The sequence below is a fragment of the Colias philodice genome, chromosome 29 (genome assembly GCF_061535455.1).
Source record: "Colias philodice isolate Cphi_HAF_F1 chromosome 29, ilColPhil1 Martin Lab GWU primary, whole genome shotgun sequence".
Classification (NCBI taxonomy): Eukaryota; Metazoa; Arthropoda; class Insecta; order Lepidoptera; family Pieridae; genus Colias; species Colias philodice.
In genome coordinates, this window is record NC_143114.1 from 2,585,402 (window position 1) to 2,607,029 (window position 21,628).

The following is a 21,628-nucleotide window of genomic DNA, read 5'->3' on the forward strand; positions in this document are numbered from 1 at the left end:
TATGTCACTCAGTGTTTTTGACCTGATAGTTTTATTTGAGACGTGGGACCATTTTCTGTTTTTAAAAAGTATTGTGAATGGTGAAAAACGTTTTTATTTATTTCTTTTATGACTTTTTTAACAGAAACCATTTTTTCATTCATTGATCTAAAAAAAATTCCAATCACCAAAACGACAGGAAATTTTAGCCTCGTAACGCCCAGGCTATTTTTACCAAACATTGGCTTGCAGCCCAAGTACCTTTTAAAAGGTTCACATGGTGCGGACCCGGAGGTGATGAAATCTAAAAAAAGTGCCTTATTATTTCCGTATGAGTGTGGGATTTTTTCTGCATGTAAATGTATGTCAGTGGAAGGTTTTGAGACACTAAATAACCCCAAATTCGTTATTCTTTATTTAGGCATATGGGCTTTAATGTATTACAAAACCCGATTTCGCAAAATTCGTATTTTTTAAATTATTGATTAGCGGTAGACAATATAGGGTTTATTTTATATTACAAAAAACAATGAACACAAATATTTGGATTAATACATGTCTTCCAAAATTTTAATGACCAAAAAGATATCTCACACTAACAATCTGAGAAAAAAATATCAATTTTTGAACAATATGATCATTATTTTCTGTACTTATTATTTTTAAAGGCTAGTTTATCAAGTGTTTTAGGATTTCTATCAGAAGAAATCCACTTCCAACAGATGACAGAAGCAAAAATTAGCAAGTTTCTAAATTGGACCCAAAAACACTATATAATAGCAACCCATATACCTTTTAAAATCAGAATGATAGTAGGTAAATTGATATATTTCTATAGAAGTTTTAAATAATTTCGCAAATAAGAGTTGGTTTTTAATAAAAAAATATTATTTTCAGATTCTTCAGAACTGGAAGAGCTTTCTTGGTTTTGGTTTATACATATGTTGTAATCCTCATCTCCAAATAGTTCATACTCTTCTATATCTGACTGATTTAATACTTCTAAAGCTTCTTCGATTTGCTCATCTCTCATTGGGTTACCTGAAAAGGATAGGTACTAAAATATTCTATAACAGACTAAATAATTTACTTTATATTATGAAGGAGAAAACGGTCTAAATCATAAGTTGCAAAGGCAAATCAAATTGATTAGTGGTGTATTCCCTTATACCTTTTAAAATCCAATAATATGTTAATACTCTTATACCTTCTAAAAGGTATCCAGATTTTACGAGGTTATTTTACACGCATATTCTTTATTTTCGCGTAAATCTAAATGTAATTATAATATTTACTTATTTGTCAACAAGCAGAGTAAGATACTCTCAGTTAAAAACCTAAGATTGCATCAATAATCATGGATTGAACTTACCACGTCCTCTAGTCAGTCAATATGGCCAGACTTTTCGCCGGAAATTACATATATTTTCTTTTTCTATTGGCACTATTGCTTAACCATAGACAAAAACATACTTTCCAGTAGCCGGATAAAAAACAGTAATTAGATTTGGCGCGTAATTTAAAATGTTACTGCGTTTTCAAATCAGATACTGTCAGATACCTTTAAAAAGGTACCGTGGGCGTTTATGTCATAAAGTTGGATAACAGCTTGGGCCCGTACCACTATCGAGCTGCATGCCTTTTAATAGGTATCTGGGCGTTACGAGGTTAATATTTTATTTTTAATTGTGTTCTGCACAATTTTGTTAAAATGCGACTGGATTGTAATTTTGTTCGTGATTGTCGTAGTCGTTGGTAGGGTGAACAAGTCCTTAGCAAAACATCATACGCTTATGTCAATTAGTATTGATAGCGGATTCTATTCCTTTGCGTTTTGACGTTTGTCTCGGCCCTCTGTGTATCTAAAAAAGGCGACCATTGCCTCGCCGTATACCAATTCCTATTGATCTATAATATTTTGAAATACCCTAGGACCTGCAATACCCATGCAGTATGCTCGAAACGATGCGTCGCTGTTGGAGCGGGGCCCCAGAACTGAGGCCCTCCGCCGCTGCCCTCGTGGCTGTGGCTGCAGCTCCTGAGTTCCTGGCCTTAAGGGACGCGGCTGTTGTGAGGCAGGCTCGAGCTGCTACGGCTACTGCTATCAGGAATGTGACTGGTAAGTTAGGGCCCCAGATTAGGGGCCCTGGTCGGAGATAATTGTGAGGGAATAATAAAAAGAACGGAGCTTTTGTGGTGTATTAGGTAAGAGAAGCTGCGACGAATGCTATTCGGAATAACGGGAGAGTGTGGGGTCCTAGAAGTGGGGCCCTCTTGGTACTAATGCAGTTCCTAGCGCTGAGGGACGCGGCTATAGTCCTGCAAATGAGGCCCCGACCGCTATAAGGATATTAGTAGGGACAATACACCATTTAAGTTTTTAACGTAGAGGTATAAGCTCAACGACTTCTCTTATAATTTCGATACTAACTTCACCAGTAGAAAACTACTATATTACTCCTGTGTGTCTTTCCATTCCAATTAAACCTTAACTTAAAAAAAAAAACCTAAAATAACTTAAAACTTAAAAACATTCATTTTCAGCTATTAATTTTCCAGTTAGTGAACTAACTGGAAAATTAAAAAAAATAAGGAATCGGTATGTAATGTCAATTATTTCAGAGGAGAACCCAGAAGGCTGGGAGATCTGGTACGGCGGTGCGGAACCAGAGCGCGCGCACACGCTCATCACCTCGCCCACCACGTTTCATCATCATCACAGCATTACTGTGCCGCCAGGTGATAAATATTTAATTTATTTTTATCATTTCTTTTTATTTATAACTAGCTGTGCTCGGCGGTTTTACCCGCGGTGCTCCGCTCCTTTTGGTCTTAGCGTGATGATATATAGCCTGTAGCCTTCCTCGATAAATGGGCTATCTAACACCGAAAGAATTTTTCAAATCGGACCGGTAGTTCCTGAGATTAGCGCGTTCAAACAAACAAACAAACCCTTCAGCTTTATAATATTAGTAAAGATAGTATTATAGGCCATCCACACGTCTGCCGAACAACGTGACAAACAACGAACACATAGGGACGGCAGACACGGCGCTATACAGAGAAGCGAGAAGGAAATAAGTAATAAGAAGAGTTTGTTTTCTTCGTATAGTGCTGTCTTTATGTGTTCGTTGTTTGTCACGTTGTTCGGCAGACGTGTGGATGGCCTATTATTAATAAATCATGCTTAGAATCCGTCCAAAAGTTTCTGATTCCTTTATTTAATTATTAGTTTATATTTTTATTTTATTCTTAAATAATATTTCCTAATATTCCAGATAAAGCCGATCCAGTGATAGTGACAGTGATGTGTCGTGTCGGTCAAAACATGTGGCTCGGCGACTCGGTGGGACGAGTGTCTGTTTACTCGTGAGTATCTATAGAATTGATGTACCCGAAATAATGAGATTGCTTTGTATATGTGGAATTGATGTACCCGAAATAATGAGATTGCTTTTTGAGTGTAATGAAATAATGTCTCGATAGAGTATGCTAATTATTTATTTGGGTCTGTTGGCTTTTGTTTAGTGTACATTTTATCTATCCGTTTATGTTAATAAGTATAGTACTTAGTTTAGTTTTAGTTTTAGTTAAATTTGACTATTTTTAGGGTTCCGAACCACAAAACGGAAAACTTATTTGTCTGTATTTTTGTCTATCAAAACAACATATTATAATAATAAACAGGTTTGTGCGGAACCCTACGTGCTCGCGCACAGACTCGTGCTTGACCGTTATTTTGTGATTTTGTCTCTAAATAATTCATATATTATTATTTTTTTTCCAGGATATCAGAATGCGCGTTACTGTGGAGCGCCAAAGTGTGCGAAACAGCAGGTGGAGGCGGGTCCGGTGTTGCCGCGCTGCAAAACCTCGACCCGCTCAATAGAGTCGCTCTAGCGCTCACCTGTGGGAGGTAAGTGTGCTACATACAGGTACAGGTACAGGTAAGTGTGTTAGATACAGGTACAGGTACAGGTAAGTGTGCTAGATACAGGTACAGGTACAGGTAAGTGTGCTAGATACAGGTACAGGTAAGCGTGCGAAACAGCGGGTGGATTTGTTCAATGAACAACTAACATCACAATAACACCAAAAAATTGTCCAAAGAGAGACTCTGCCTACGAGTGTACACAGACAGAGTTTTCTATTAATCTATAAATTAGACTGAACATTACTGCAATCAAAGAAGGTGTTAATTTCAATTTATGTTTGATACGCTCCTACATTTTTTACGACCTTTTTTAGGCGATTTTGAATCTTGTTATTAGTACTTACATCAAAACTTGCGCTGAAAATTTATTTATTGAGAAATTTTCAAATAATCCGCGAAATTTAAAAAACAAATTCTATTATTTTAGAAATGTATTGAATTTCATTTATAAAAGCATTTGAATGCTATAAAACTAAATATTAAGTTTAATTATTAAATACTAGCTACAATCCGCGGTTTCACCCGCGTGGCTCCTCTTCTGTTGGTCTTAGCATGATGATATATAGCCTTCCTCGATAAATAGGCTATCCAACACCGAAATAATTTTTCAAATTGGACCAGTAGTTCTTGAGATCAAACTCTTCAGCTTAATAATATTAATTTAGATAATGAATTAATGTTAATTTTATTTCGTTCCAGATTATTCCTAGTGTCGTCAGAGCGACCACAAGCGGAGAGTACGTTTGTGTTAACAGAGCTAGGCACAGCCACAGAGCTGAATTGCCTAACCGCAGTGCATACAGAGAATGGGTAAGTTTATTTTGATAATTTTTCTATGTTTGATTTTTTTACAGTCGATTGACCATTGACCAGGGAAGTTGAGTAAATAAGAACAAATAATGTTTTGACAAAATGTCATATATTATTACACAAAATTATATGGAAAATATATTATGTGTATATGTGGCCATAGAAATCCAACTTGCAACAGCGTTTCGTGATTGCTTGATGTATAGTTGGTTTTTGGTTGATTCAATGATTGATATCTAATTAAAAGAAAGTCGTGATAATTACACCACTTCTAATTATAGCTCGAGAACGGCTGAACAAATTTTAAAAATTTTGGGGGTTATTTTTGTCTCGGCCTGGTTTAGGACAATATCCTCAATTGAAAATCTTCAAAAAAATGTCATCCCGTGCTGATTAGGTGCGAGCAGTTTTTTATTGATATTTGATGATTGATTTTCATTGCCCGACCGTACACGGACTGCTCGAGCAGTTAACGGCTGAGCGACGTACACGGCCTGCTCGAGCGGTCGGTCGCTGACTGCTCGAGCTGTCGCTACAAACCGCGCAGTTGACGGCTTGAAGCGGTCGCGACTACTCGAGCAGTCCGTGTACGGCAGTGAATAAATGACTATATTTCACCGCGCGGTCGCGGTCGAGCCGTCGAGTCCGTTACAAATGACCCGAAATTTTGTGTCAGTGTTTCGGGTCATTTGTAACAGGATGGTGGTTCTACAGGGGTCTTAGTACGCAATGACAAAAAGAAAAATGATGGTCAAAACGCTGATACCGGATACCTTAAGATACTGTAATATTTTATATTAGAGAATCTTAACATAAAATATTATAGTATCTTCACCGTGTGTGATGCGCTTAAAGCGGTCCGTGTTTGGCCGCCCTTAGAAATGAAAAATTCTTGACCATTAATAAGTTCAATACGATTTTCAGAATAGAACTATGGGCGGGTGGTGCTGGTCTGTTCACATACACTATAACAGAAGAAGGCGTGAGCGGGGCGGAAAGTGTCCCCGCCCCACGGCCCATGGCCCTCAAGTATTTGGCCTCTTGTCCCAGACTGCCAACAGTACTGGCGGCGTGTAAAAATGGTATGTGAAAATACCCTCAAATTGTTAAAAATGTGTTTTTGCTATACCATTGTAGGCATACTGAAGTCCTAGATTGCCTACTATAACCCTTAAATAGTTAAAAATATGTTTTTATCATAGCGATGTAGGCATACTGAAGTCCAAGTTTGCCTACTGTGTTGGCTGCTTGTCAAAATGATATATGGAACTACCCTCAAATGATTAAAAAATATGATTGGTTGTACATACTTGAAACATTGTATGCTACACATTTATTTAATTTCCGTATATTTCTTGTTCCCGCATATACATATTTTTTTTTTGTAAATGGTATTTCATTTTTAGTTATAATAGAAAGACAGTTCAAATTTTCAGCGCTGATGTATTTATGTTGCCGCTCTATCAAAAAATAATCGGGGTTTAGCAACAGTTGGAACGGTCATAAATTGGATGGGTGAACTTTTTTGATGCGGTAGCTCTTTAGCTTATCAGTGATTTTTTATACCTAAAAAAACTATTAAACCGTTATTCTATATCTATAAATTTCAGAGAAAATGGTTTTATATCCTATATTTCTCTTTCCAGATGTATACGTATACGCATATTCGGCGATCACGCGCGAGCAGATAGCTCGGCTCGACTGCAGTAAACTCGCGCCTAGTTCTGAAAGTCTTCAGTCTATTGCAAGTGACGATCCGCTCACTGAGGATAGGTGTAGGGTGAGTTTAAACTTAAAATGAAATGAAATGAAATGTATTTATTGCCACAATAATTTGGATACAAAAAAACTTAAAATCTACTTAACTTAATAACAAAATTGAAAATAAAAATAAACAAAAATAATAAAACAAAAAAAAAGTATTTTTGTGGCAAAAGGCCCAGACTCAGCTATGCTGTTTGACTCGAGAGTACTACAGCGCTGATTTTCAAAACAGTGTACAGTTCACGAAAGATGACTACGGCGCAGAAGGCATATTTAAGGTCCCTTTGGAGGTGCGAGGTGAGATGCGGGCGGATTTAATTTTAAATAAATAAAAAATAAATTATTTAACCAATATTAAAACATTATCTTGTCTTAAGTATTTTCTTCATGAGTGCACTGACGGCCGCCATTTGTGGTCACCTTTCTTGAATCGTACTGTAACTAAGTTAATTAGTGGGATAATGGGGTTTTGGTCAGTAGGAATGCGACATAATACTCGGCCCCTTCCCCGGAGGCTGTAGGTATGTATGGAAGACTAGCTGTCCCCCGCGGTTTCACCCGCATTGCTCCGTTCCTGTTGGTCTTACCGTGATGATATTATAGCCTTCCTTCTTCCTTCATTTTCTAAATCTAAAACAAATTGGACCAGTAGTTCCCGAGATTAGCGCGTTCGAACAAACAATATAATATCTAATATAATTTATTAAATAGGTAAAAACTTCGGGGAAATAATGTGGACACACAATATACAATAATATACAAAAAAGCTTTGATCAGCGAATTGCATATGTGTGTCCCTACACTGATTGTGATAATACAATATAAGTGTATGTGTGTGTCCAGGTGACGGCGCTGTGTGCGGTGGGCGCGGACGCGTACGTGGGCACCGCGTGGGGCTGCGTCGTGGTCGCACGGGCCGCCTCGCTGCAGCCGCTGGCCGTGTGCCGCCCGCACGATGAGGAGGTACACACACACACACACACATATACACACACACACACACATAAATACACATACACACACAACTCGCTGCGCCCGCTGCGTCTGCCCACTACCATCATGCGCGCTTATGGTTCATTATTTTCTGCTGTTAAATAGCAAAATTGACAATCCCGTGGCACTGGGGGCCTGTGGTGTGTGGGCACCGAGCTGCTCCGTGCAGTGGCGCTCGCGTCCGCTGTTCGCGGAGAGCCTGCTCCGGACGCGAGCCGCTTGGAGTGCACCCACCCATCATGCACTCAATTTGTTAAATAAATTTTTACGTGCTAAATCTGAAGTGGACCTATTTAATGTTAATATTGTATCGTTTGTCTCTAATTGTACCTTATTTTTAAGTCAGACTTTGTAATAATTGTTATCTTTGTGCGTTTTGGTATGTTTTGTACTGTAAGTCAAAGATGTATAAATAAATAAATAAATAAATAAATAAATAAATAAATCATTCTACCCACTATCTGGGAGTGCAAATATTTAAATGGAAAAAGATTAAATTACACTAATTCTTCGTGTCACAAATTCTTAAACGTCACTAATTCTTCATTGTCACAGATTAGAGAATAAATTCTTGAATGTATCTACCCGCCAACTATATCAAGCATTTCTATTTATTTAGTTATTGTCTTATCACGTCCCTTGGATACCATAAAGTAACTTTTTTTACTCCATTTCTCAACATTTGATATACTCATGTGTTGTTTTTTATTTTATTGTCTCTCTGTATATTTTTCATCTGCCAACCCGCACTTAGCATGGTGGATTATGACCTGATCCCTTATGGGAGACCCATGTACCAGCAGTGGGAACATAATATATGGGCTGATGATTATAATGATATTTTTCAGGTGCGGGCAATACTGCCTTTATACCCGCATGGCAATGCGACAAATCCGATGTTGGCAACCCTGGGCGATGGATACCGACCGCTGCTCAATAGATATGCACCTTCACAGGTAAGAAATAAGAGAAGTACTTTAAAGCAATGAAAAAATATGGTTTTCATTCTTTCAAAGATGTTACAACTAATTTATTTCATTTTTCATAGACAGGAGAACATCGTCGCTGTTTAAATATGCTTTATCATTATAAAGAATAACTCAAAAATGTGTTTATTAAAAGTCAAATGTTAAAAAATATCACGACACTATTTTAACGATATATACATATATACACATCTTTACTTTAAAAGGGTATAAGTTCGATTCCTGTTATCCATATTGTGTTAAAATCCTAAATTTATAATTAACTAGCGGTCCGCCCCGGCTTCGCCCGTGGTACATATTTACGTTTTCTCTACATAAGAACCATCCTCGTACTTCAAGGAATATAATAAAAAAAGAATTATCGAAATCGGTTCAGCCGTTCTCGAGTTATGCGCTTACCAACACATTTTGCGATTCATTTTTATATATAAGAAGATATACCTTTTTTTATTGTTTTTCAGTCTAACAACCCGAACATTGCGCTCAGCGGTTTCTACTGTCTACTATGGCGGACTCAACATTGGATACCTGATTGAAGAAATAAAAAAAAGACGTGTGTCACTCGAGGACTGCCGCGGTAAAGCTATTGCATGCTATGCCTTCAAGCCACACCTCCGCGCCCGTCGGAGTGGGGCGCGTGAGGTTTTTTCGTTACGGAATTTCTGGATTTGGTCCCCGCGCTCAAGGCCCGCGATAGAAGCTATGCAATACCTTAAAAACTAGTAAATAATAACAAAAGTAAAAAATAAATACGTACCTAACCTATTGAACTCCAAAAAATGTCCAATGCAAAACTTAGAAAATTTAGAAAACTCTGCCTGCCTAATACAAACATAACTAAACGATACAATATACATACTTTGAACATTACTGCCATGGAATAAGGTTTTAATTTCAATGAATATTGTATACAACACCGCTCGGACAGTTTTGAAGACCTTTTAATAGGCGAATGGGAAACTTGTTTATCGTAAACGTCAATAAAATAACCCTAAAATTTTCCATCGACTTACCTACATAGATTTTTTATCAATAGCTATAAGTGTAGGACTTAGATATGTTTAGGGTAGCTAAGTAGGTAATGTAATACCTAGATTTTTTATCTACCTGTAGGTGTTCAGTCTCTAGAAAATTTTCTATTAATACGATCTGTAGTATTTTAAAGGTATTATATTACTAAATTAACCTATAACTTAAATAAATATACCGGCGGCCGAATTGAGAACCTCCTTTTTTTGCAGTCGGTTAATAAGGATCAAAGTCAACTCAAACATTTATTTATTATGTAAAAATTCCTTTAAAACTGTTTTTCCACTCACGTATAAACGGCTTATCATATTTGTATGAAATTTGGTATACAGATAGATTATAGTCCGAAAGTCTTGAAAAAATACTTTTAATCGATTACCCAAGTACGAAGCAAGTGATGCCACGGGTTTCAGCTTGTAAAATATAAGATGATGACTTATCATCATATAGATAAATAGGAATTTACTAGAATTTATTATAAGTACATGTAAATAAGGAATTCTTTAAAATACTCAAGTATTGTTGTGTTTTGTTAATAATAATTTTTAACTTTACTTTCATAAAGTTTGTGTGTGTATTATTTAAGGAGCAATTTCTTGCTAAATATTGCTAAAACTATAAAAAACTATGTGTTTTATTTTAAGTTAAAACTAAAATGCACATTTGTAACTTTGAAAATCAATACTTATTACTTATTATGTTACTAACATACATACTAACATAAAAAAAATAAACTTGGATATTCTAAAATTTTCATTAAAACTAACGTATATTTTTAAATTGGTATTATCGATCACGATAATTTTAAAATACTTTAGAATTAAGGGCATTTTTATTTTGCTTTTCATTCTATGTACAATGTACATAACTAGTGTCAAAACTATGAGAAATGGCTGACAAATCTGTTTCCGTGTTTGAAAAAATCCACAGCAGCAATTTTAATAATAATTATTAATACTAAACTAATGATTTTGTATTTTTCCTCGGTAGGAATATTTATAAAAAAGAGCGTGTGTGCCCAGAAGTGAAACTTCTTTGGCAAGTTTTATAGATACCAAAATCGCCGCCTTACTCCATGACGTGACGGTATTACTGTGATACCTTGAAATTTTACTCTCAACGCGCCTAAAGAAGTTTCACTTCAAAAGGATTTCAAAATGAGTTGCCAGACGTAGAATATTTTTGTAGTTATGTTCATTATTTTTATAAATAGTAGGTACAATTAAGTCCTATAGTAATTTTAGTCGTAAAAAATAATTTATGAAATAATTGCACCAAAAAGCCACGTCAGTCAGTCTTAAAATTAAACGTAGCTTGCAAAAAGTTTTATATTTTAATAGTATAAGATATATTGTATTTAATATTTTCAAGTGCTGTTTATGTAGCATAACCGCTTTATTATTTTTATACTGTTTTCTATGTAAATAAAACGTAATATATATTGTTTTTTTATAAATATGTTGGTATATTGTCAAAAATGCATAATGTGATGATGCGAAATCTTAATTTTAAAATGGTTTGAAATTTGATAAAATTGTGCGATTAAGAATGAAACATTATTTTAATTTTATATTTTTTATGTACAATTGAAATACGAATAATACTGATTTTTATTTAATATCAAGATGTAATAAAACCTTATTTATTATGCGTTTAGATTGTATCGGTTATAGATATTGTATGGCCCATTTTGAAATGCTTATCAGATGTGTTGGTACCAAAGATGAATAATAAAATATTAAACGAATAATCTTGTTTTATTTTCTACACTTCCATATTTTGGGTAATCTCTATCCTTACATGTTTGTCTTTCTTTCAAGTGTCAACGGAGCTATTTTATGGTATGATCTTTATGATCGGGTGTTAGTTTGGGGGCTAGGCAGTGATATAGGCTACTTTGTATCGCAGTAAAATCTTAGATCATTAAGTAATGGATAACACTCGCAGGCGTTTCCCCTTTTGCTGAGGTATAAGATTATTCGAATCGAAAAATCTTATGCTTTCATAAAAACTACTTGCGTAATCGATTACAAACACTCTGCGTATTCGTAAAACATCGAAAGGACGTCTGCGAGTGCTCCGCTAAAAATGCCGTTTTGCACTGTCAAGTCTTGCAGAAGCAATTCAAACATGTCGAATATTAAAAAAGATGGAATAACCTTTAATTTGTGTATATTTTTTTATTTTTTAACGTACATTTCTAATTAAATGCAATTTCTAATAATCGTCGATGTATCGTTTAGCAATATGATCAAGACAAATAATCGAGTCATGTTTTGAGAGAGAAAGAGACGAGACTATCATGGAAAGAAAATATACAAATTTAATCTTTATCTACTAAGAGAGAAAGTTGAATTTAAAACGCGATAATGAACTGCATTCCTTACGAGACTATCTTTTAAAGAAATACAAATTTAATCTTTATGATATAAGTTATAAAATTGAATTTAGAACGCGATATTGAACCACACTCCCCACGAGACAACTTGGAATGAAATACAAATTTAATCTTTATGAACTTAGGGATAGAGTTGAATTTAAAAACTCGTCACTTAAAAGGTCGTAAATTTTTACGACTTTCGTGACACAAATTATTTTTGTGAATGTGTGATTGTGTTTCAATAGTGTGTTGCCCTCCCCGCACCAAAATCAGCAGAAAGTTTAGTTAGAACATTTGCCAGCGTACTCCATCCATTACTTAACCTTTTGAACGCCAATGACATCTATAGATGTCATGCGCAATCGTGCCCTGTGCGCCAACGACACCTATACATGCCAAGAAACAGATCATAGATAAATACAAAATAAACATATTAAACCTTTACTTTTACGTGTTTTATTTATACAGTTTATGAACTGAATCCCCAGTTATTACATAATTGTACACAGTAAACAAAATTGCCAAGTAGTTATTCAAATATTTGATGACAAAAAATAACTTAATTAATGGCTAAAAAAGCATGTTCTCTCGCGCCAATGACATGTATACGTGCCTACTAGTGATGTAGTGTAATATTCAAGTAACTTCATTAAAATTTCAGCGAAATTACTCTAATTCGCTTAATTTTTGTAATAACTACAAAAAAAATATATAAGCTTAGTCACTGAGAAAAAAGGTAAATACTACATTCTTTGGTATAATACCATATTGTCTATATTGTGGATATTGTTGATTTGAATATTTTCCTTTTCGCCAATCATGCGCATCCCTAGCACAGTATCGATATGCAATCCCTTCTGCGCCATTGGCATGAATAGATGTCGGACTGGTGACGTCGTAAGCGCGTGCCGTGTTGTTAAGTGCGGAAAGTTGTAAAAATATTTTATCGAGTAGCGGGCGAGTGAGCGAGCAGTTTTCAAAATTTATTACCTAATAAGTCTAATCAGTGCCTTTATTAGAATATTCTTATGATACAAATTGTCGCTATGTCATATCAAAATATGGTAATTGACCTAAATAGGTACCTACATATAATTAGTATTTGTAATAACTCAAGTATTAAACTAAATGATTGGAAAATAAATATGTAGTTTTAATGCAATTCCCTTTATTTAAAGGTAATAGTTGTTTTGATATTTACAAATAAACACTCCACAATAATACCTGTAGTTCATATAAACTTAATAAATAAACTCGATAAGTTATAATAATATACAGCTACACATCCCTAATCAGAAGCGAGAGATTATAAAAAAAAGGATGGTTGCCCGCGCCATTGGCATGTATACATGCCAATGGGGCGTAACTGATAGAGAATAGTGCTGTAACTTGCTGCAATTTTATATGTATTTTTGTATCTCAAAAGGTTGATTTTTTTTGTTGATAGTTGCTATAAATGTGGTCTTAAGTTTTTACAGTAGGAGATGAGGTTAAATAAATATTATTTTTGTGTTATAAGCTGTTTATTCAAATATTCAGACGTGAATTATTATGTTTATCGATAACATCTTGGAATCCCTACTATTTTCAAGGTTATCTCATTGAATTTGTGGCTTGGCGTGGAGGGCACGGCGATGCGTTTTTGCTCTGGCGGTCAAAAGGTTAATGATCTAAGAGTAAAATATCTCTATCGGAAGACTCATTATGATGCGCATTAAAATCAGAAGAAATTTCGATAGATGGCGCAATATGTAAGATATCATGTCATATCTTACATATTGCGCCATCTAATATAAGATATGATATATATATATATATATATATATATATATATATATATATATATATATATATATATATAAGGTAACGACACCAGTGGTGGACAAGCATCCAGTAATGGACAAAATAAATATTAAATTTAAATATTAAGACCAAAATGAACGTTATATAATTTGGCAATACTTAAAATAAAAGTTTGGTTCATAAGCTATCAAAATACGACATTTCATCTTATTCGGCCAAAATTTTTGAAGATGGCAGAACGTTATGTTTAGTTGCTGCGACTCGTTTCGAAGAAATCCGTTTTTACTAAGAAAATCCTTAAGGAAGTGAGGACACAATTTTGGTTATAAGAATTTTTGTATAAATGTCAGCAAAATTTGATATTACTTTTATTTATAGTAGTTAAGTGTACGAAATATTACACGATTTAGTATCATGATAGGTTATGTTGTTTAAATAAAATTCATCAGTGTCCATAACTGGATTTAATTCTATGGATATATCCATTTATGGACATTTGTCGAAAATAAACTTTTTTTAAAGGTATTAATTACATGCGCTTTTCTGTATTGTCTTTTCTTTCTGATTAATAATATACCTATCACGACCATTTCAAACAAAGGATTCCAATATTGTACAACAATTGTCCATGACTGGATTTGCTTTGGTTCCTATAATGGACATTGATATTTTTTGTTAAAATTACACTAATGGGTCCAACAACATAATATCTAATAGAGAGATCTAGAGAGTTCTCTGATGAACTGTTTGGATCGTTGTCTGCTGCTAAATTCCACCACCATATAGCACACACGCTTAAATTTCATCCACACCATCTTGACAACAGTTTAAAAAAAGCTTTTTGCCTCGTGCTACAATTTGGAATCCATATCGATGGATCAATCAGATTAAGGCTGCTGGCGGATTCAGATTGGCGATTCACTTCACGAGTGTAGCGGAATGCCAGGAAACAGAGAGATACGGCGGAACATCGTGACGCGGGTAACATCTACCCCCCTAGAGTGATATGACGAAGAAGAAGAAGTCCCAAAATGGATGGAATGGCAGTACTTTTTTTAGTTATATTTTTCATCCCTGACTTAAAAAAAACCATATGGGTGTTTCTTAACGGACATAACTCGTATTTAACGATGCATTTGTGCAATTTTTGCCTAGAAAATGGAAATTAAGACTGTTTTAAATATTATAAGTACGCAAAATAATTAATAAGTACTATTTTTTATAAATACATCCCCGATTTATTGTATTCCAATCATCATTTTCAAGATTCTATTGATAACTATAAGTCTTCTCCAATTGTAAATAACTGGAGAAACGACATTAGGTACAGTCCATAAATGGGTGTTCATAACTGGATGTTGTCCAAAACTGGGTGTCCATCATTAGATTTTTCACTGTCCAACACTGGTGCAAAAAAGTGGTTTTTTAATTTATAAATAACTTCATTATTTATGCATTGTAATCTTTTTTCTAACATTGGTTACGTTAAACTAACATTGAACTAAAGGTATAACTAAACAATATCCAATAAAGTTAAAAAACCTACGAGAAATTTGCAAAAAACTTCAATTTTTTCCTTAATCTGTACAAGACTGGTGCCGTTACGTTATATTCGTTAATTTTCTTTGATCACACGAGCGAAGCCGTGGGCTACAGCTAGTTATGTATGAATATATAACTGAATTTAGATACTACTTTTCACTCTTGGCCAAAACCACTAGAAAATCCTTTTATCTTCTTTCTCAGCACTTGAGGGATAAGATTAAAAATAGCCTGTCCGTCTTCAATTAATTTCATTCCAACCTTTATCCAAATAAGTGTTGAGATTTCACCGTACATGAATTATTATGTCTAACAAACAGATTTTGTGCTAAGGCTTTACAGCTTGCCCGTAGAATTCAAGTAGTTTTTTCGTAGTCAGAGAGATTACTAAAGCATTCAGAATCAATTACCACTAAAGCGCGTCACACACGGTGAAGATACTATAATATTTTATGTTAAGATTGTCTACAAATGACCCGAAATGTTGTGTCAGTGTTTCGGATCATTTGTAACAGGATGGCGGTTCCACAGTGGTCTTAGTACGCAATGACAAAAAGAAAAATGATGGTCAGTACTCTGATACCGGATATCTTAAGATACTGTAATATTTTATATTAGAGAATCTTAACATAAAATATTATAGTATCTTCACCGTGTGTGACGCGCTTATTACATTTTTAATAGGTAAAAAATTAAACACTTTTCACTAGGTATACGAACTTTAATATTACTTCAAGATACAATAAACGAAAGGAAATAAACGTTTGTCCGGAGTTCAGTCACAGCTCGAATTAAGGCGAAATACAATCATGCTTGTGCACCTTTTGGGCTACGCCCCCTGGGTGGAGCATAAGAGCGCGCGGGACGCTTCACAAAAATCCCCTCGCCACGCCACACAACTGAATAGATGACGGAAACATACGGAACTAACGGAGGTTCAATGAACTTTACTTATATAGATATTGGCTATATTTAGTTTCCGTAAATTTGTGATCATTGCTGTCCTGCTGTTCATGCCTCAACACGAAGCATACGAAGTATCATCTGAAAATTTTAAACCAGTCATATTTCTAGATTTAAGTTTATAGCAGTCAAATTCTTTATTTAACCCCTCAGCTGTCGCGGCGCGCCGCGTCAAAAAGGTGCTGTCTGTCGGAGAAATTCGAGCGGTCGGCGCTGATTTGCCGATTTTTTTCGATATTAAAATTTGTGATATAAACTTTAACCTGTGACACTCTTGTAAATTTTGATGCTAACTAGATAACTTTATATTAGTTACCTTACTTACTCCCTGGCGTGTTTATTTTACTTATTAGAAGCATTTTTTCCCACACATTTTGAAAAAATATGACCTTGTGAAGAAAAATACTCATAAAAAAATAATATCAAGGTATTTTAGATTTTTATTTTTGTATTTTCACACTAGTTACAATAGACAATCTTTTGAGTGAATATAACAAAAACATAGGTTTATTTTATAAAAATTCGAGAAAGTTGAGTATGAATATCATCGTTTACGCATGAAAATAAGTGGACGCGATCTCCACATATGTTCATACAAATACAGACTTTACAGTCTGCTCCAAAATTAGAACATTTCAAAAATTTTTGCTACTTTTTTTTTATTTTTATTTTAATCAAAACTAGATAAAAACTAACAGTAATTTTTACTTTTTTTAAATATTTCGGTTTTTATTAATGTTTAAAAATCGTCTTATTCCTAAATGACTTCATTCTTATGGTGGACTTTGTTCTAACGTCTGTATGTATAACGTCTCCACATCAATTTTAATTTTAATTTATTTTTTCTTAAAATTAGCGATTAAGAAAATATTTTTTGTGGTAACAATAGCATTATGAAGAAATGCTTTTTTTTTCTTTCATGCTCTTAATTATTATAATATAGTACCTACCTATAAAATGAAATGTTGTCCAACTACAAATCGAAAGGCACTGTATCCATACAGAAAAATGTCTAAGCTGTACAAAAGTGAAATCTACATTTAATTATACCATAACTTAATTATAAACCGTTACATTTAACTTATAAATCAAAAATTTCGGAAATTCGAGTTTTAAATATTTTTTATAAAATACAGCTTATGTTAAGGATAAAAATCAATAAACTTAAAGATTCAAAATAAAAAAACAATTATACATCTACATGTTTTATTTACTTAAATAAGTTTTACTTAACTGACAGAAAAAAAAATTCTTATGAAGCTTTTTGTGTCTGTACTATTTATATACTCATGTGGTTGTAATGTGTGGTGTTGACGCCAACATTGGCCAATAAATAGGAATATTTGCAACTTAGCATAAATAACGTTAACTTCTGTTCATTTTTTCTTATAATACATCGGACACAACGACCGCCTCAAGACGACGATTTATTACCACGAGGTTCCACTTGAATGTGATCAGGAAAGTGATGAACGCTATCCAATCTAGTTTAATACATGCAGTATTTCCAAGCATATTGTAATTAAGATATAAACTAATCGGTAAAATTGTATTAAAATCGGTTCAGTAGTTTAGGGAGTCCATAGTACACAAACAGCATGAAACTTAAAAATATTTTGATTGGAATAAAGTAAGACGTGTTATGTGTAGAATTTCATGAAGAATCCTGGTATCAGGAATTAAAAGCTGTAAATTCCCAAACACTGATCGTGTTAGTATTATTATCTGTTCATTTGACAAAATATACAGAGTTATATTTCTTGATTTCAAATACTGTTACGTCCTATTGTTAAAGTAAGCCTTGGAGTGTCTTGTCTTCCATTGCCACAAGGATCGTTGTTTGGATCCATTTGAATTCTCTTTTATTGATACTCAAATGCTTACGAATCAGAAAAGGTTATTCTATCAAATACAAATTTTTATTTTCGAAAGAAAATTAAAATATCAAGACGGAAGTTTATTTTAGGGTTACCTAACAAACAAGTTATTATTGATTATGTAGTTTTAGACAGCAATGTGATATCTTCAAATAGAAAAATTGCATTCTTCTTCTGGGTAATAGAAGCATTTTTGACACCAAAAATACAATAATTGTTATCGCTAGTGATTTACAAATTGAGAGGGTAGATTTATATTTGCAGACGTACTGCAAATGATGCATTTAATTCGTTTTATTAAATGTGTAATGTTCCAAGGCTATTTAAAGTCATGAATGCAAAAAAAAATAATTTTCTTCAGGCAGCGATCTTCATCTATAACATTCTACCTACGAATGTACTACATCTAGTACATAAGAATAAAAAACCGGCCAAGTGAGAGTCGGACTCACACACCGAGGGCTCCGAACAAACCAATTTTTTATCATGTTGTAACTCCAAAATTTTATGTTTTTCGAAATTATTCCTCAATCTGCGCTAATAAGACCTTATTTTACCCCAATTTCAAAACTCTACGTACACGGAAAGTACCCTGTAGGTGTCGATTCGAAATTGGCAGCATAACCCATTGAGCCCCGAACGGCCCGATCGGTCCACGATACAATAGATTTTCTATTGTGTCTGTGATTCCGGGGCCTGAGTCAATAAACGGCTTTATCTTTTGATTGCGTTGGTTTATAAGTTTGATTTTTTCACAGCTTCAATCGACTCAAGTATTCAATATAAATTTCAGTTTTATGTCACATCACGCGTTCCTGTGAAAATGGGTCTTGATGGGCAGATGGGATGGACAGACGTGATCCTATTAGGGTTTTGGACCCTTAAAAACCAAACCCTTTGGGATGCAGCCGTTAATGCTGCAATTTTTAGCAAATTTTGACATTTGCAAGGGAATCATAACCGACAGGGTACTTCCCAAGTACATAAAATCTTTAAATTTGGTAAAAAGCAATGTTTTATAAAACAGATATAAGAATAATCGCAAATAACATGATTTTTTTAATTACACTTTATAAAAAAAAAATAATAATAATTTCAACTTACAACTAATGAACGGCTACATGTATTAACTTGATATTCACATTAAAAACTCAGATTTATAATACATTTCAGCTATAATTAAATCAACAACACAACAGAAAAATTCACTAAAAACATAAATTTTAAAGTTAAAACATCATAAAAAGTAGGTTTGTTCGGATTCCTTGAAGCGCGAATCGTATTGAGGTTCAAAACTCTAAAAAAACATTCTTCCAGTTTTAAAGAAATAACCCCAATCTGGGTTTCAAAAATAGAGATAAATGACAACTCCCGTGTTGTCGTTCATTTTGAAATTGTGAGACGACAGAAAAACAAAATAAAAACAGTTAATCAAACATAATATATGCCAACGCAATCAAAAGATACAACTGTTTATGCTGCAAATTTTCGTAATTTTCGACATTTGCAAGGTTTATAAAAACTTACTTTCCGTGAACAGAGTCTTGAAATTTATTAAATAGTAGTCTTATAGCACAGATAAAGAATTCTAAAATATGAATTAAAAGATACCTACAGCCTTCCTACAGCATAATTAAAAAAATAAGTTCGTACGAAGCCCTCGGTGCGCGAGTCCGACTCGCACTTGGCCGTTTTTTTATTTTTTCAGAAACATATGGTTCCCCAATAAAAAATAATATGTTGCATTTGTATTAAGGTAAGAATATGTTGTACAATTAATGTGTGAAATTTCTTTTCCAGTTTGTCCTACACAAATTACATAGTAAAATAGTCACTTTGTCCTATATATAGGTCATAGTGAAAACCATTGTTCCCGATGTAGGTTTTTTTACTATTTTTCCAGCATATAATATACACTTTTAACCATAATATACTAAAATTAAAGGAATTCCATAGAGGTTACGGACTATAATTTGTATAGTTGATTATATCGTATTAAACCTGAGGACAATAAATACCACAAAAACGATACCCATCAATATAAACAAAACATATGTACATTTTATATTGTATGAAATTGAAAAATTTAATTGAAGACGAACAATTAAATTTTTCAATTTCATACAATATGCGAACATCCTGTACGCGAATTTTACGGGGAAATTATTGTCGGTTCTGAATTGAAAACGAAATATCTTTAAAATGGAACACAGTATCAAATTTTGAATTATATTACAAAAATCTTCATAAAATTTCTTGTAAAATGATGTAAAAAACAAATAAAATATTAAAAATAAAATACGATTAACCAGGGGTCAAAAACTAAGCAACGTACAGTGAAATGGTAGATACATATTTGGAGCCATTATTTGTGGTATAATTATTGGTAATTTTCATTATTTCGGCACATAAACATTAGGATATATAGTGAATAATAATAAAAAGAACAATAAATACTTACCGTTTATCAACTTTCCGCAAAATTTTACATTTTTTAAAACTTTAAAATTTAAAAGTTACTCGACTAAAGTATGACATAATTACTGTTATATTTCGAATATTTATCGATCAAATTATTAAGTGATGGACTTTAAATATTCAGTAATTCATAAGCTATCAACTAAATAGTCGTTTATGCAGATTTGAACTATATTTGCGTTACAATGAGCTAATTTCCAACCGGCGATGATTTGGCACAGATCTGTGCCACGACAGACAACGGGTACAAAATTTTTGGCTCAGATCTGTGTTCCGACAGACGAGGGTTTAATTTGAGTTTAAAAAAAGACGGGTTGTACTCCGGGAGTGCCGGCAGAAGTGAAAACTTGATTAGTTATTAACGTTGAGCATGTTTGATATTTTGGAATGGTATCCGTCTTACGCTTTTTCGATCAGGTCACATGTCCTGACGCGAGTTTAAGATTTTATACCCATTACAGAAAAAGTGCTCAACGCCGCTAAAGAAGTTTTCACTTCAAAAACATCGATCACAAGGCGGGATTCTAACCCGCTTTTAGTCAATTGAATAATTGATATAACTCTTTTATACTGTATAATTTTCTTCTAAAAATCCTTGCTTAAATATACTTAATAAACTAGATTTCCGCCCGCGGCTTCGCCCGCATTTTCAAAGGAAAACCCGCATAGTTCCCGTTTACGTGGGATTCCGGGATAAAACCTATCCTATGTGTTAATCCAAGTTACCTCTATGCGTATGTGTGCTTCATTTCATTGTAATCGGTTCAGTAGAATTTGCGTGAAAGAGTAACAAACACACACACACATCTTCACAAACTTTCGCATTTATAATAATAGTAGGATATGATGCAAATGCTTGTCTTTATTACACGTCTAAACGCAGTGATTTTATATTTTTATCTATACTAATTAGCTGATAATAAAGCTGATTTGTTTGAACGCACTAATCTCAAGAACTACTGGTCCGATTTGAAAAATTCTTTCGGTGTTGGATAGCTCATTTATCGAGGTAGGCTATAGGCTATCATCACACTTCGACCAACAGGAGTGGAGCCACGGGGGTGAAACCGCGCGGAGCAGCTAGTTATTG

The 21,628-nt window shown here is 34.0% G+C and overlaps 1 protein-coding gene and 1 long non-coding RNA gene across 10 annotated transcripts in view; one reads left to right on the forward strand and one right to left on the reverse strand.

Annotated features, from left to right (window-relative positions):
* Lrrk (Leucine-rich repeat kinase) overlaps positions 1-21,628 on the forward strand; it is a 147,950-nt gene that overhangs the window by 63,326 nt on the left and 62,996 nt on the right. For 7 of the 9 annotated variants that reach the window (XM_089712743.1, XM_089712746.1, XM_089712747.1 and 4 more), the window contains 10 exons: positions 1,912-2,098; positions 2,602-2,718; positions 3,258-3,348; positions 3,767-3,895; positions 4,613-4,723; positions 5,648-5,805; positions 6,370-6,503; positions 7,331-7,450; positions 8,329-8,436; positions 8,928-11,245. In XM_089712743.1, coding sequence (XP_089568869.1) covers positions 1,912-2,098; positions 2,602-2,718; positions 3,258-3,348; positions 3,767-3,895; positions 4,613-4,723; positions 5,648-5,805; positions 6,370-6,503; positions 7,331-7,450; positions 8,329-8,436; positions 8,928-9,002 — 1,230 coding nt within the window. In that variant the 3' untranslated portion in view covers positions 9,003-11,245. Of the gene's footprint in view, positions 1-1,911; positions 2,099-2,601; positions 2,719-3,257; positions 3,349-3,766; positions 3,896-4,612; positions 4,724-5,647; positions 5,806-6,369; positions 6,504-7,330; positions 7,451-8,328; positions 8,437-8,927; positions 11,246-21,628 lie in introns of those variants that run through there. The other 2 variants (XM_089712744.1, XM_089712745.1) reach the window with 2 other exon arrangements.
* On the reverse strand, positions 187-1,650 carry LOC149475798 (uncharacterized). Its single transcript, XR_016317964.1, has 3 exons — positions 1,352-1,650; positions 772-1,020; positions 187-283 (listed from the first exon to the last, which is right to left on the reverse strand). It is a non-coding gene; the product is annotated as an uncharacterized LOC149475798 (long non-coding RNA).